This window comes from Solanum tuberosum, unplaced genomic scaffold (genome assembly GCF_000226075.1).
Source record: "Solanum tuberosum cultivar DM 1-3 516 R44 unplaced genomic scaffold, SolTub_3.0 scf00096, whole genome shotgun sequence".
In the NCBI taxonomy this organism is placed as follows: domain Eukaryota; kingdom Viridiplantae; phylum Streptophyta; class Magnoliopsida; order Solanales; family Solanaceae; genus Solanum; species Solanum tuberosum.
The window spans coordinates 913,128-931,121 of NW_006239025.1; the positions used below are offsets into that span (position 1 = coordinate 913,128).

A 17,994-nucleotide genomic window follows, 5' to 3' on the forward strand; every position below is an offset into this window, starting at 1 on the left:
AGTTGATTTAGTCTTATAGGTAGACAACGAAGTGAAGGAGTATTAGTTACTTTTTAAACTTGCTTTTTTTTTTGTTGTATCATTTATATTTTGTTGATTTATGTATTCTGTAATTAATTAGAGAAGATTTGATTAATCGTGGGAAATATTTTACACTGTTGAAATAGTTTCTTAGGACACTGCCTAGCACGATTTAAATATTATATTTATTTATATATATATACATATATTACTTAAGAATATTATTGTAGTAGCATTTATCCTAATTCTTGTATTATTATTTTGATATTATAATTTCTCCATGTATATATTTTCCAACAAGTATTGGGTCGGTGCAAAGTGTAAGTAAGGTCGGAATCGGAGTTTGTTTAAATTTATTTAAAAGTTGGTCAAATTTACTTTTAAGTTATTTTTAGTTTTTGTAAGTGTTTCACAAAGTGAAAAATAAGTTTTAAATGACTTTGAAAAAGTTAAAAACTAAAAATAAGACTTTTGTAATTTTCTTTTGATTTAAAAATCATTTAAATTTGATCCTTGTTTTTAACTTAAAATCTACTTTTTTTTCTAGCCTATCAAAATGAGCTCTAAATACTACTTCCTCTGTCCACTTTTATTTGTCATGTTGCGCTTTTCGAAAGTCAATTTGACTATTTTCAAGTTATATTAGATTACATTAATTCGATCTTTGAAACAAAAAAATTAGATATTCAAAAACTATGCGAAAAGTACTATACATTGCAATTTTTTACATATCAATATGATGATTAAATATATCCTAAAATGTTAGTCAAAGTTTTTAAAGTTTGACTCTAAAAATGGAAAGTATGACAATTAATAGTGGACGGAGGGAGTATTAGTAGGCGCCTGATAATATAATTTGAAATTTTGATTTTTGAGATTTAATTTTAAAACAATGTTTATTTATAAAGTTGCATAAAATTCAATTTTAAATTATGATTTTATATTTAAATTATTCAAAAATAGGAAATATGTGATTTATTAATTTGAAGTCTTTAATATATTTAGATACTTTGTTTGTGAATTATTTCCTCTGTTCATTTTTCTTTGCTTACTTTAAAAAAATCATAAATAATTATCACTTGGTTCTTAATTTTCTCTATTATTAATTATAGTTATTTTTCAAAATATTGAATTTATTATTTTCAAAAAAGGTGATATAACAAATGTATCATTTTATAGTACTATCTTTTATGAGATGTGTAAAGTCAAACATGAATAAATAAAAATAAATAAACGAAATATAATTACTCATTTGATAAGATTCTATAAAAAATTTAAAAAGATTTAATGATTTTCATAAATTACTAAATTTTCAGATTTATAAGAAAATACACAAAATAAGATATCTAAATTGCGTCACCAAAAAATTTCAACTTCAAACGATTGATTTTTCAAATGATCCTTATCATTTTATATGGACTTCAGTTTTTATTTTGTTTTATTTGCAAATAGCTTATACTAAAATTTTAATATAGAAATTATTGTAAAGGAACTTAAGTATAATATGTTGATGTTTCAATATTAGCCAAGAAGGCGCAAATACTATTTTTACAGAATGTTTATGTCAAATTTTTTTTAAAAAAATAATAATTAATAAGGACCCAAAGGGTCATTTTATAAATATGATTTAAGAAAATATATAACTAATTCTGTTTAAGTGAAGTTAATACAATTTATCATATGATTAAATAATTCAACAAAGGCAATCGAGATCTCACTTGTTAAAAGCTTCTTTCATAAATATAACAACAAAACATAATGAGGCACCAAATTCAATCATTATATATCAAAATAATAAACGCACTCTTAATTCAACCAAAACATAATATTTTTTCAAAAAGGGAAAAAGAAAAATATAATTAACATTAAATAGGAAGTACTCATTTATTGGACTACTAGCTGTGGACCCACTTATTGTACTGGACACACTAATCATTATCTTATAGAGCTACGTTTACAACAATATAACAACAACAATAATAATATAACCCGTGAAATTTGCTCGTAAAGGATAATGTGTATACAGATTTAGACGTTTCAAATCCTACTGTAAGTTACTTTCCAACGGAATTCATCTGCTTCTTCATCTCTAACAAAAGTGTAGGCCTTTAGATTTCCATCAATTTCAAGTCTAAGATATGTCAATGTTGTGTTGTATTTAGTAAATGCCATCACATGTGAACTTCTCTGTGTTGATTTTGCAAATCTATAATCCAATTTCAATCTTTGATTCCCACTATTCAATTTTATCGATTCCAACGTGTTATTCCCATAATCGAACCAAGCTAATTCCACGTCTACCTTGTTTCCCTTGTAGACAGCGAACAATCTCGGCTGCACCACCAAGCTATAAGGCCCGTTTGCATTCTTTTTCACCGAGGCCCGGCTCACAAGCTTATTCGGGCCGGACAATCGGAGAGTTTGGCCCACTAGTAATGTGTCAGTGGGATAGTTGAAACTCTGCCAGACGAATTTACCCTTGGAGTCATGTAGCACCATGTTACCGTTAGGTAACAATTTGAACCCGGTGACCCCCTTATTGGCCGTGTTGGTCTGCCAAGCGATTCGACCGTCAGCATCCGCCAATACGAGATTTCCGTTAGTTCCAAACGTGAATGTCGCATTTTCTTTAACGGGGTTTCCCCTATTTGCTTCCCACACCCAACGCATGAGTGATTCAGAACGGACAGTGCCCATTCGCAATGCTAATGTCCATGCATTAGGAGTTGTGTTGTAGAAACAGAGCTGAAATGGGTTATTGAAAATACTAATAACGCGATAATTTGCTCTGTATTCTACAACATAATCTCCTAATTCGCCATCATTGACGAATTTAAAGGTGTTTTCTGCTGGAACTTGAGCAATGCAAGAAAATATTTGGGAGAAAAGAAAGAGAGAGGCAAGAAGTGTAGTAGGCCAGGAAGAAGACATGTTTAGTTTGTTGTTTTAGCTTGTTTGTTAGATGATACATTTGCTTCTTGAGATTGGTATTTATAGATGGATGGGGAAGGATAATTATATTAGTTATATATGTTGTTTATCAGAATCATTAAGATATTTGATTTTGACTAGATGTAATAAAGTATAATTAATTATACACAAGTTGGGTAGTCAATGTTGAGGTGCTCTACGCGGAAACAATCAAGTGGATGTATATGCCTTAAAGTTATAATTTTGCCCTCTGATGGCACTTTGTTTTCGGATTTAAGTTTCTTTAGATATAAAGTTATCAGTGTTAGGAAGTGTTTTATTTTTAATATAATTTTTTTTAACGTAAAATCAAATTTAGTCGGACTTCAATATAAATATTAAATATCGAAGGGAAAATAAAAATTAAAAAAAAAAAGAAAAAGAAAGAAGTATGTTCATAGTGCATTTATTGTCTCAAATTTAAGAGAGAATTTATCAGCATTCACTATAACAAAAATAATTTTTAGCGGCAATAAATAGACACATTAATAAAGAGTGTTAAAGTCTTTATCGACGGCGACATTAGTTAAGTGTTATTAGATTCAATGTCGCTAAAGGCCTTAGAGACATATACAAAGAGTGCTAATTACCGCTAAAAGTACATATTTAGCAGCAATTGAGCTATTACCGTTAATTAATTATCGCTAAAGATCATTTTTAATGTAGTGACTCATGTTTATATCAAATTATATTAGTTTATTATTATTATTATTATTTAATTGAAATAAATATTACATTTTTATTCTAATTTGAGATACACAGAAAACTAAAGATAATGTTGATAAGTTAAAAAAATATTCTGTAGAGTATTATTTGATAAACTGGGAATATGAGTCTTTTAGACTAATCATAGTACATTGAATTAAAACCACAGAATAACAAAACTAACTCTCATAAGTCATACTAATAGTAAATAAATTTCTATTTTATTAAAGAAGTAAACACATATTTTGTATTTTATTTAGGTATATTCTAATTTACATATATCTAACAAGATCTTGTATTCAGATTTCATTTTATTTTTTTTACATTGTGTCACAGTTCAATACATATTTTGAGCAAATTAAAAGTCTCATGTGAAAATATAAGGCTCTCTATCAAATATAAAAAAAAATTGTTACCTTATCACAACCCTAAGAAGTTGTCAAAATAAAAAGAGAGATAAAAAGTGGTCCTATACCACTGCCCACTTGTGTCTTTTGGATAAAAAGGGATTGAGGTGGTGGAAATTGATTGCGATAGGCTTATATTTGACCGTTCAATCAAAAATATTATTTCGTTGGCAATATAAATATACATTGGCTATTTTTTTTTTGATGAATTATAATACAAATTTATATTTTATATTTATCAAACATACCAATAGTTTTTGACTTTCTCCTTATATTAGTAGTAATATATTAGTTTCTAAAATTTGTTTTGTATCAATAATATAACATCTTTTAAAATTCCTTTTATATCAACAATGTAATAATTCACTTTGTATTTATTATTATATCACTGATATGTAACGAATTTTAAAAACAACTGTAACACTAATAATGAACGAATTTCAAATTATCTATACTATCACTATGTTAGATAATTAGGTCTCAAATGATAATTATTTCAAAAAAAAAAATCCTTTATATATATTTTTTATTTTATTTTTTTTGCCCTATTTTGGAAAAATTACAGAAATCCCACATTTTAGTTTACTTATTACCATTATCCCCTATAAGTTTTACAAATTTCCAAAATCCCTCATTTTCGCGCATCAGAATAGTGTATCTCGCGCATCAAATTAATGTACCAGCGCTTATATTATTGTATCTCGCGCATCAGATTAGTGTATCATGTATAAAATGTAATGTATCTTACTTAACAATTAATGTATCTCGCACATCAGATTAATGTATCAACGCTTATATTATTGTATCCGTTTGAAAGATTTTTGTAATTATAAACTTTTAAGGGATAAATTGTAATTTTACCTTAAAAGTATGTGATTTTTGTAATTTGCACTTTTTTATTTTATTTTTTTTACCCTCCCTAGGAGCTCCCATCCCTTTTTGCTTCTTTGGTGACTCGAACTCGCAACCTTCGATTTGGAAGTGAGGGGTGCTTACTATCCGAGCAATTCTCTCTCGTCCCTTTATTTATATATCATTTTCTATTTTGTCAAATTAATTTAATCAGTGTGCACGTAATTACAAACAATCATAATTTTGTCGTAAACCAAGGAAATCTTTTCACTATCGGCTTGTCACTTTGTTTATTGCAAATTTAATATCTCCCTCAAATTTATATTTTTTGCAGCATTATTGATTCTCGATTTTATAGAGTACATATATTAAATTAATTTATAATACAAAAAAACTACAATAGTAAAAGTATTTTCTAGAAAATACAAAATTCCTATTACTGCAAATCCTTCTCAGTTTGTAATATTAAATAAATATTTCTACCATTTTATTTTATGCGTAGTGTTTGACTAGCTTCAGAATTAAATATGCATGTTAGTTTGACTTACATATTAATATTTGAAGAATGAAGAAAAATAAAATAAAATTGTGGATGAAAAGAGAACAAATATTACATTAAACTTTTAAATTGTAAAAAAAATAATGAAAGTTTTTATATTTTTGAAAGTTATGAAATCTTATAAAAATAAAATGATAATTAAGTATTCTTATATTATTTCAGAATAAAAAGAGTTTCATATTTTTTTTAAAAAGAAAAAAAAAAGAGTTTCGTGCAAAAATGAAACATATCGAGTTTGTTTGACTTTGCAATCTTTTATTTGACTATTGAAAAGCTAATAAATAAATAAATAATTTATATTTGTCTCCAGCTCACGCTTGCTGGGGAAACAACAGGCACCAATGGTTATGGAATGACCAAATCAAACCATAATTATTCTTTCGATCTCAAATTATCAATTGTGTTTCTTTTTTAACGTGTTTTTAAATAAAATATTACGTTTTTGACTATCTTATATTTATTTATGTCTTCAGATATAATTTCTATTTATTGAATATTTATTTAATTTATATTTAATTATATATTCCATAATTAAAATATTTGTAGTTTTTAAAAACAAAGGTAATTTTATCTTAAACCAAGAACTACTGGATGCCCATGACAACGACAATTCCACCTTGCTTTTTCTAGTATTGAATTCTTTATTTTAATTATTAAAATCTGATATTCCAAAGTTAGCATGATTGATTATAACATTAGTGCGTGTGCATGATGACATCTAAACTCAATTCTCTACCACAAAATGCTATAAGACATGGACTTCACTAATTATAATCGGTGGCATAATCACAAATTTATCTAGAATTTTCAAAAAAATCAAGAATATCACAGTTATAATTTAAACTATGTTTTAAAGCATTTTTTTAATCTCCTTTATCATAAATTTAATGTTAAAAAAAATTCAACAGTTCATATATATTTAAAACTATTGTACTTCATTGGTATGGTGTCAATTTTCTATAGAAATAAGTGATGTATAACTATAACCTACTATCACAAAAAGAAACTTATTGTTGTATAGAATTTACTTTTTCTCTTTAAAAAAGTGACCTATTTTTCTTTTTAATTTAATTAAAAAATATTCGTGACTCCTTTTCTTTTTTTAGCAATACGTTACATCTTTCCACATGACATGTTTGAAACTATAAGATTTAATGATATTTTGATACGTTTGATATAATTTTAATATCAATATTTCAATTCTAATATCGTGCTGAGTCTGCTTACCAAAATCAAATTACTGTTTCAAATGACAAGTTACGTGGTTACCATATGCTTATTCCTAATAAATTCAAGTTTCTAGGATAGGAAACAAGAAAATCTATGTACGTACTTTAGATCTTGCCATAAGACACTAAACATTTGTCATTACTTTAATATCTTTATGAGTTATGGGCCCTTTGAGGTCAATTTAACTCAGAAAATTATAGGAAATAATCTTGTGAAAACGGATGATTTTAAATTTTTTGACTCGAATGTTGTCTTATTTAGCCATATATTCAAGATTAAAAATTAGAGTACTTTTTTTTGTCTCAATTAATGGATACAGTCAGAATTTTGAGAGTCAAATAATTTACTTTTTGGATATGAAATCTTTAAATTGAAAATTACGTAAGAAATTTTATAAATCATAGTAATTGATAATTTAAAATATTTTAAAAATATATGAAAAATTGTAATAAAAAAAACTTATTTGAATCTTTATATTTATTGAATTAGATAAAGGCAGAAATAAATAATTTTTTATTAGTATATAGGAGTATATTTTAACTTTTAAAAGTTACACTAACTACTTTGAATTACCTATTTTCTAGTAAGCGCGATAATTAAAATGGATCAAATTGCGCAGCCACTATAAAGCATCAGAAAATTATTATAGCCCTATCACCCATGTGCCATGGCCTGGTGCGTGTTGTCTCTACTGGACAAGTTCAAGGATGAGCTGGATCCATAAACATTTTACTTCTACAAGAGTCAAATAAATATCATTTGTCATTATAATGGAGAAATTTATTTGGAAGTAATAGTGACTATATATATACTTTTTGTTTCGATTTATTTGTTCTACTTTTATTTTTAATACATTTTAAAGAATATTTATTTTTTTTAATTTCAGCTTTTCACGTTGCATGTTTCAGAGATCATAAGATTAAATGAAATTTTAGTACACTTAACATATTTTTAGAAAAAGATCACAAGATTCAAATTGTTTTTTACTTTCTTAAATTTTATGTCAAGTCAAAACAAGACGAACAAATTGAAACGGAGAGAGTAGTTTCTAGATATTCTTGTTTTTTTATATAAGTAGATTATATAAAATCTAAACTTTATTAAAATGAACCTTAAAAAGTAGTATTGGTACAGATAATGTAACCTGTTTTTGTAGCATTTAAGCCAGGATTTGCCTTTGATGCTATATAGTCGTGTTCGTGTTTGGCGATTATCACTTTGCAATAAAACAAAGTTATAATTTTAAAGTAAATTAGATTTCCTGTTTTTGACAAAATGATTGATTTCTGTGGGGGGTATGATTATGCAACTTTAATTATCTTATCCAGCCGCCTCAACAGTTTCAAATAGTCTCGATCTTTTTTATTTAGTGTTCGATATTTATATTTAAATTTAACTGAATTTAGATTCGTATAACAAGTTCATCTATGAAAGTGTCACTTTTAATACAATTTTTTTTTTTTCATTCCAAAAGCTTAAATCTTGGACATATACTTAAAGATGAAGAATTCTCAGTCATCCACTGCAATTCTTGCAAATCAAAAGGCCGTTTGATTAAAGCATAAGATAGTATAATTTTGGTAAAAAATTACGTATTAGTTTAATTTTAGCCGTTTAAAATTAATGTGAAAATACACAACACGTAATACCATATGCTTATTCCTAAATAAATTCAAGTTTCTAGGATAGGAACAAGAAAATCTATGTATGTACTTTAGATCTTGCCATAAGACACTAAATATTTGTCATTACTTTAATATCTTTATGAGTTATGGGCCCTTTGAGGTCAATATAAAAATTATGGGAAATAATCTTGTGAAAACGGATGATTTTAAATTTTTTGACTCCAATATTGTCTTATTTAGCCAAATATTCAAGATTAAAAGTTAGGGTACTTTTTTTTGTCTCAATTAATGGGATACTGTCAGTATTTCGAGAGTCAAATAGTTTAGCTTTTGGAAATGAAATCTTTAAATTGAAAATTATGTAAGAAATTTTATAAGTCACAGTAATTAATAATTTAAAATATTTAAAAATTATATGAAAAATTGTGATAAAAAAAAACTTATTTGAATCTTTATATTTATTGAATAAGATAAAGGCAGAAATAAATAATTTTTATTATATTTTAACTTTTAAAAGTTACACTAATTATTTTGAATTGACTATTTTCTGACAAGCACGATAATTAAAATGGATCGAATCGCGCAGCAACTATAAAGCATCAGAAAATTAAGAAAATTATTATAGCCCATGTGACATGGCCTGGTGCGTGTTGTTTCTACTGGACAAGTTCAAGGGTGAGCTGGATCAATAAACATTTTACTTCTACAAGAGTCAAATAAATATCATTTGTCAGTATAATGGAAAAAATTTTACTTGTTGTTTCCATTTATTTTTTCTACTTTTATTTTTAATACATTTAAAAGAATATCTATTTTTTGACAAGTTTTTTAATTTCAACTTTTCACGTTACATGTTTTAAAGATCATAAAATTAAATGAAATTTTAGTACATTTAACATATTTTTAGTATAAGATCATAAGATTCAAATTGTTCTTTACTTTCTTAAATTTCATGTCAAGTCAAAACAAGACGAACGAATTGAAACGGAGAGAGTAGTTTCTAGATATTCTTGTTTTTTGATATAAGTAGATTATATAAAATCTTAACTTTATTAAAATGAACCTTAAAAAGTAGTATTGGTACAGATAATGTAACCTGTTTTTGTAGCATTTAAGCCAGGATTTGTCTTTGATGTTATATAGTCATGTTCGTGTTTGGCGATTATCACTTTGCAATAAAACAAAGTTATAATTTTAAAGTAAATTAGATTTCCTGTTTTTGACAAAATGATTGATTTCTGTGGGGGGTATGATTATGCAACTTTAATTATCTTATCCAGCCGCCTCAACAGTTTCAAATAGTCTCGATCTTTTTTATTTAGTGTTTGATATTTATATTTGAATTTAACTGAATTTAGATTCGTATAACAAAGTTCATCTATGAAAGTGTCACTTTTAATACAGTTTTTTTCATTCCAAAAGCTTAAATCTTAGACATATGCTTAAAGATGAAGAATTCTCAGTCATCAGAGGCGTATCCAGGATTTCGGCTAGATGGGTGCACGATTACGAAAAAATGTATCTCTAATATAAATTTGATCGATTTGACTTTTAGTTCGTAATATGAATCATTAAAGTTTAAAAATTATAGGTCCAAAATATATAATACTACTAGTTTTAAATTTTAATATACACATTTGATTTAATTATATAAAAAATTTACAATGCTAAATTTTTTAGGAATTCTCAATGTAACACACTTGAAAATTTTGAAAGAATAAAGGAAAAAACAAAGAAAAATTAGTTAGAAAACGACAAAAAGTGTAAACTGATAACCACTTGAAAAAGTGTTACTCAAAGAGACAAGATAGATATAAGATTTAAATTTCTATCTCTCACTTAGAGAAGTGCACCCAATCATCATCGCATTTTTATATGATACTTTGAACATGGGTTCACACACCTATATTTAAATATTTTTTTAAAAATATAACACTACTATATATGATCTAGAGAGGGGAGCATGGGTTCACGTGAACCCACGGCACCCCCTTTAGATACGCCTCTGTCAGTCATCCACTGCAATTCTTGCAGATCAAAAGGCCGTTTGGTTTAAGCATAAGATAGTATAATTTTGGTAAAAAATTACGTATTAGTTTAATTTTAGCCGTTTAAAATTAATGTGAAAATACACAACACGTAATCTTAATTAAGTGATAATTGCAAGTATGATCGGCAAGTGTTTAACGTTATTAGTTTCCTGTAAATATTAAGTCTGTATAAATGTTTGCCTCAATTTTAATTACTTATTCACGTCAATATTTATATCAAATCTAATAATTCAACTTTAGTAACTAAAAATTAAAAGTAAAATACATACTCCCACTTAACCATAATGTACTAGCAAGTATAAATTATGCAATTTTGAAAACAACCTTTCTACCTCTACGAGATAATGATAATTAAAGTTCGCGTACATTCTATTTTTTCTTGACTTCACTTTGTGAGATTTCACTAATTATATTATTATTATTATTATTATTATATAATGTATGCATAACTAATTTCTCCTAAGGGTCATTGTTTCTCTCTATAATATATAATAGCTTCATATTTCAAATGCAATTATTTTTATATTATGCTAATAACTATGCTCCTCCAATACACAATGTACGGACAGCACATCAACATTGACCGGTTTTGAATTTGTCTACCTTTGAGATTTTGACCCATACTATTAATGTATTATTATATCCAAATAGTTTATCAATATCCAGTCATGCAAATATTATGAATCAAACAATAATACAACATATAAAACTAATTAATTATCCTTCCTCATGTATCTATAAAAATACCAATCTCAAGAAGCAAATGTATCATAACAAACAAGCTAAAACAACAAACTAAACATGTCTCCTTCATGGCTTACTACACTTCTTGCCTCTCTATTTCTTTTCTCCCAAATATTTTCTTGCCTTGCCCAAGTTCCACTTGAAAACACCTTCAAATTCGTCAATGAAGGCGAATTAGGACCTTATGTTGTAGAATACAGAGTAGACTATCGCGTTATTAGTATTTTCAATAACCCATTTCAGCTTTGTTTCTACAACACAACTCCTAATGCATGGACATTAGCATTGCGAATGGGCACTGTCCGTTCTGAATCACTCATGCGTTGGGTGTGGGAAGCAAATAGGGGAAACCCCGTTAAAGAAAACGCGACATTCACGTTTGGAACTAACGGAAATCTCGTATTGGCGGATGCTGACGGTCGAATTGCTTGGCAGACCAACACGGCCAATAAGGGGGTGACAGGGTTCAAGTTGTTACCTAATGGTAACATGGTGCTACATGACTCTAAGGGTAAATTCGTCTGGCAGAGTTTCAACTATCCCACTGACACATTACTAGTGGGCCAAACTCTCCGATTGTCCGGTCCGAATAAGCTCGTGAGCCGGGCCTCGGTGAAAAAGAACGTAAACGGGCCTTATAGCTTGGTGGTGCAGCCAAAATTGTTCGCTATCTACAATAGGACTAAGTTAGGCGTGGAATTAGCTTGGTTCGATTTTGGAAACAGTACGTTGGAATCAGTAAAATTGAATAGTGGAAATCAAAGATTGAAATTGGATTATAGATTGGCAAAATCAACAAAGAGAAGTTCACATGTGATGGCATTTACTAAATATAACACAACATTAACATATCTTAGACTTGAAATTGATGGAAATTTAAAGGCTTACACTTTTGTTAGAGATGAAGAAGCAGATGAATTCCGTTGGAAGGTAACTTACCAAATGCTTTGAGAAACTTTTTAAAATAAAAAATAAAATAATATATATTAAAAACGTAACTTTATAAGATAAGGATTTCATTTCCAGTAAAAATAAGTGGAGAAAATGAGTGGGTCCACAGCTATTATTTTCCTTTTTTTTTTTGGTTGAAGGGTGTATTTTATTATTATGATTTCTAGTTTTTTGTTTTCTGTTAAAGGATGTATTTAATTATGTTTTCTACTAGCTATGACAAATGTGAAGGGTGTATTTTATTATGTTTTCTACTATTTGAGATGCTATGTCAAATAGATATATTCAAATTAACATGGTTTTAAAAAAAATAAAAATATGAAAGGCATAATACTTTGTTGCGCAAATTCTTAAATAAAAAGAAGAATTAATCCAAATAGTTGTTCATTTAATCTCTTAAATTTAAAGTAGTCAACCAATATATAATATACATATAATTATGTATATCGATTAGAAAAAATAAATTGTGAATCCGATCGGTTATTTGCCTAAATATTTTGTTCTTGGACTTCCTTCTTCTTAAAACTTGGTTGGGCCATTGGCCAAACAAATAGAAGGCTAAATAGAGGGAGTTGAAGCCCACAATGGAACGCTCATTAATCGAGATGGTAAAAAGGCTTGGGCTCTGTAACTAAAACTAATATTTTCTTTTTCAAATTTAATTTTATATTTTTGAATATAACTAAATGGCTAATATTTCACAATTTAAACTTTAATATTAAATCGAATCTCAGTAATCTCCTGATCATTACAATTTTCTTGTTCCTTCTTTACGATATTGTTAATGTGAAGAACAATGACGCAATTGTTAAAAATTTATCCTGTTATTCGTATATGATATTTACACCAATTCTATAAATATTGAAAAAAAAAAATCGACATGACCACATATATGAGAACAAAAAAAACTAAGATGAGATTCATATGCTCCACAAGTTGTGTCGTTTGAGAAGAAATCTTCATCAGACATTAGGAATCTAAGCATGTTTTTGCACTAATTTTAGTAAAAACATTTGAGATGGTGGACCCATATAAAAGGATAAATGAGAATTAAAAAGTAGATAAGTAGCATGAATATTGATGTGATTTAATTGTGAGCCATGGTCTTAACTAGTGTAGGGTAGAGTAGTATTATTGAACTGTAGGGTTCGTCTGGTACGAGAGATAAAGGATAATAGTTTTGAGATAAACTGTAGAATAATTTTAAACCACCCCATTTATCCTAAAATAAAACTAAAAATGAAGATAGTAGAACAAAGTTCAAATTCAACACTAGGGAATATCGATACATCACGATGTTTCATGCTCTAGTTGACTCGGGGGATATAACTTAGTTGGTTTAGCTTCGCTCTTGCAATTGGGTTGTTGTGATTACGGGTTGCATTGGATGTCTTGTCCAAGCAATAATCATGATACTATCTTGTATTTGAACTGGTGACTCACTTTTTCTAAATAATGGAGAAGATGACCAAAATGTGCAACTTAAGGACTCTACTAAAACAAAAATGGACCGTCAAGAACATAGAGGAAGTATGATAGACAATTGATCAAATCTAGTATGGATCATACATATAGTGGTAGTTGGAATCGGCGGCTCTCGTAGAGTTCCCTCATCTGAGATCTGTAGGGGAGAGGATCAAGTTGACCCTTATGAACAACTTGATACACTATCTCCCTTCAACCCTTTGAACGAAAGGCAGAAAAAGAAAAGAAAGAAAAATTCATAGACCGACTCCAGAATCTCCACATGTAGCACTATGAGATCACATCCCCAAGGACGCCTTTGGCATCCAAGGTCACAGACGGACCATAGAACCATGTTTAATAAGTGGAACGCATGGAAATAGAACCACCAAAGTATAGAATATTGTATCTTATAAAATGAGATTTTCAGGTGTGAATCTAAATTAATCGAGCTTCAAATTGAATATCAAGTGAAAACCTAAAAAGAAAAACAATTACTAAAGTGGACATATCTAGTCAAATTCAAATACCCCTATCAAGGAGGATGCAGCTGATACTTTGAAATGATTATAACTTATAAGGGGTCACTTCCTATTTAACCATCACTTTTTGTGATATACCTATGGTATGTATGAATTGCAAATAAAACCATTATTTGTTCTTCGTAATTGCCCATCGACCTAATAGGTGGATTTTATCCGTATAAGATTTAATTATATTGTGAAAAGATTTTATTATTTTTTTAACGATGCACAAAGAACTTTCACTTGAAAAATAGTTTGGTGGATGAAATATTCCGTATTTAAATTATATATGTAGGATCCAAAGAAGTGTCAAATTCTAAGAGAATATGAAGTAGACAACTCACCTGATCATGACACAAGCATCAATGACTATGATTTTACAATTCGAACACACGTGAAATTAAAGTTCAATAAGATGTCCCAATGATGCGTGAACACTACATAAATACTATTTTCTCTGTCTCACTTTATATAACTTATTTTCTTTTTTAGTCGGTCCCAAATAAAATGATACATTTTTATATTTGATAACGATTTAACTTCAAAATATTCATTTTATCTTTGATGGAATGATTTTCAGCCACACAAATATCTATGACTTATTTTAGACCAGAAATTTCAAAAAAAAAAATTCTTTATTAAATTTTGTGTCAAGTCAAACCAACTCATATAAATCAGTACATCGGAAGTATATGATATAGCTTCTATTCAGGAGTTCTCATATACACACATCATATATAGGAATGAGAAGAAAAAAAAAAGAACATGGTGTATAATTACTACCATTATTGTATGTTTGAATTCTCTTACAAAGTTTTTTTCAACCAATAAGAGAATTGAATATTATAAATTAATTGATTAGCAGGTAGTTGGAAAATTAAGCATAAGCTTTATATATTAAGTTAATTATTTATTCCAATAAGAGAATTGAATATTATAAATTAATTGATTAGCTGGTAGTTGGAAAATTAAGCATAAGCTTTATATATTAAGCTAATTATTTATTCCCCCATGGTCCAAATGCGTTTAGTGGAATAAATCTTGCTGTTTATAATTAGGAATTAATTTCCAACTGAAAGCTTGATTAGGATAAGTTCAAAGATTACACGAATAATCTAGTGCAGAAAAAAAAGAAGGTAAATAATATATTACATAATTATCACTGTAATTTTTATTTTCCCTACATTCTTAAGTTAAGCAAAAAAGATATTTATAAGTAAATCTCGCTGAAATACGAGTATAAAAATTAAAAGATCCATAAAAGTAACTTGATAATAAAAAGAGTTTTTAATAAGAAAGGCGTGTATAATTTAAACTCATATATTAATGATTACTAATTCAAACCACACTCCATTAGTTGGCTTGTTTAACTCCATGTGAAATTTGGAGTCATTTTAAGTAAAATGATATGATATTAGTTGATAGGTATATCATAACTACATGAACGTAATTAGCACTCATGTTGACAAAGTTAGCTTGAAATAAGGAAACATGACACGAGGACAATATTAATTTATTTATTTTTAAATATATATTTTAGACTTTAGTACAAGTTACAAAAGAATCTCAAGGAAGCAAAATACCATTAAGATCAAATGTGATGAAATAGTTGAGATCATTCTATTGAAAGGGAGTGTAATTTAATTGCTTTAATGAACTTATTTTATGCGATTCTGAATTAATCGAGATAATGAGTCTCGAATAACTGATACCTAAAATGAATGGGAAAAAAGTAAAATAAAGAAAAAAATATTTTTCTTATAACCTATTCTTCTTACCACATATCACTTTTTAATAAATTCACCTAAATCTTTAAATCCGATTTTTTTATCTCAAACAAAAATATGGAGATAAATTAAAGAAATGGAAAGGGAAGCCAAGGAGCAAAAACAAAAACATCACTAAGACAGTAGAGTACACTTGGATAATAATATGATTAAACCATTATCAACAGTGTTATGATGTTAATTAATTAGTGACGCTACTATTGTCTTTGCTATTAATTATATATTTGTGTTGTTAGGAAATATTATTAGTGTCACAGCTGTAACAAGCAACTATATGGAAAGTTGATTAATTAGAAGTTAATTAATTAAGCATATTTTTTTTCATGTAAGCAAAATCTTGAGAGTCAACAAGATAAAATCCCAGATAATATATGGTGATCAGTTGATACTGATTATAACAATAGTAAAATGATATAATACTAATTTGTGTTCGGTGTTTATATTATACCAAACAATTTAATTTTAATAACTAAAAATTATAGTGAGAATACATATCACTTAATCATGCATGCATGGTTAAGAATATAAGTTATTATTGTGTGCGTAGAATGTCTTGCTTAGATTTGATTGATTTCTTACGACGATCTCAAACTAATATATACTAAAGATGGAATACGAACAAAAATTATTGGATTCACATGAACACGTATATCTCGCATCTTCATTAGTTTTTTTAATTTAGTATAAATATTGAGTGTGTGTGAATTTTTTCCACAATCAAATAGTAATTATATTTCCACTTTATAATACTTTACTTTTTTTTTTCTCCCATTACCCATATTGGAAGGCAAATCCATAGGAGCCAATCAAAAAGATATTAGCTAGAAGGAGCCCATTGTTTATTAAATTATTAAATATTAAAATATTTGAAGCAGCCAAGCCATCACTATATATGTTTCAAATCAAATACAACTTTCATGGTTGTCTTTTTCTAACATATTAGAAAATAATGATCTTCATGGTCCAACAGATTTTCATCTGTCTAATGGGAAAGTCTTTTCATATAGTAGTTCTATTTATATATGTTATTACCTAGCTACTAGGGTTTTTGCCTTATATATATTGCCTTCTAGATAAAATCAAGTCAAATATTGGACTTATAATCAAGTTTATTCATATAATAACTACATGTTACTCTTAGGCCCTAGCACTTCAAATTTGTTTGATAGATAAAAATATAAATTTATTACATAACTTGATCAGTTGGTTTTGTTCATTATCTGAACTTTCATCTGATTAGTGAAGGTTAAATTAAAAACCAAATGTTGAATGTATTTGCTTTTTTAAAAAAACAAATATATGTTAATGTTACCTAGCTACTAGGGTTTTTGCCTTATGTATTGCCTTCTAGATAGGATATATTGGACTTAATTAAGTTTATTCTTCTTAGCTATAACTACATGTTACTCCTAGCACTTCAAATTATTTGTTTGATAGATAAAATATTACTCTATACTACATCTTAAAATATAATATGCATTAAATGAATTAGATTATTTTTTTAAGAAAAATAATATTATGAAGCTATATAAGGCAGTATTATTATTGAAATGATGGCAAAATATGTTGGAATCTCCGAATTAAAAAAAAAGTCATATAGATTGAGATGAAAGAGTATAAATATACTTTGCACTTTGTATTATTTTTAATTAATTAAAGTTGTTAGATTTCACAAATAGGTTAAAGGAGAATAAAGTGAGGTTTTGTGTGACCTATGTATTACAAATATTAGGGATGAGAAATTAAGCTTACAAAAGGAAGTTCTAAAATAAAGAACTTCTAGTTATATAAAAAGTTAAGAAGAGTCTGATATGATCAAAAATAAAGTTGTCCTTAATTCTTCACTCAAATTTTAATGTTAGGCTTGCCAACTATGTACATTATTCTTTAACGACGTAAATATAACCTTAGAAGGAAGATTTATAACCGAGAAGAAAATAGTTATTTTACAATGCTTCGATCCACAAAGTTAGCAAGCACGTTAAAATAAAAAATAAAATAAAAAATATATATATATATATATTTAAAATAATTTAACTTTTAAGGTTTTTTATTTTTCATATTACTTTGATGACACGATTTTGTGACATATGTTTTTACCATA

The 17,994-nt window shown here is 27.6% G+C and overlaps 2 protein-coding genes across 2 annotated transcripts; one reads left to right on the top strand and one right to left on the bottom strand.

Annotated features, from left to right (window-relative positions):
- Nucleotides 1-1,780: 1,780 nt before the first annotated feature.
- On the bottom strand, nucleotides 1,781-2,999 carry LOC102580397 (epidermis-specific secreted glycoprotein EP1-like). Its single transcript, XM_006348245.2, has one exon. The coding sequence runs from the start codon at nucleotides 2,950-2,952 to the stop codon at nucleotides 2,059-2,061; it is 894 nt and encodes a 297-aa protein (XP_006348307.1). The 5' UTR covers nucleotides 2,953-2,999; the 3' UTR covers nucleotides 1,781-2,058.
- Nucleotides 3,000-11,174: 8,175 nt separating this feature from the next.
- Nucleotides 11,175-12,372, top strand: LOC102580740 (epidermis-specific secreted glycoprotein EP1-like). The gene has a single exon (XM_006348246.2). The coding sequence runs from the start codon at nucleotides 11,222-11,224 to the stop codon at nucleotides 12,113-12,115; it is 894 nt and encodes a 297-aa protein (XP_006348308.1). The 5' UTR covers nucleotides 11,175-11,221; the 3' UTR covers nucleotides 12,116-12,372.
- Nucleotides 12,373-17,994: the final 5,622 nt, after the last annotated feature.

Excerpts from the sequence above, each read along its gene's own strand:
- LOC102580740 (XM_006348246.2), top strand. The coding sequence starts at position 11,222 with ATGTCTCCTTCATGGCTTACTACACTTCTTGCCTCTCTATTTCTTTTC.
- LOC102580397 (XM_006348245.2), bottom strand. The coding sequence starts at position 2,952 with ATGTCTTCTTCCTGGCCTACTACACTTCTTGCCTCTCTCTTTCTTTTC.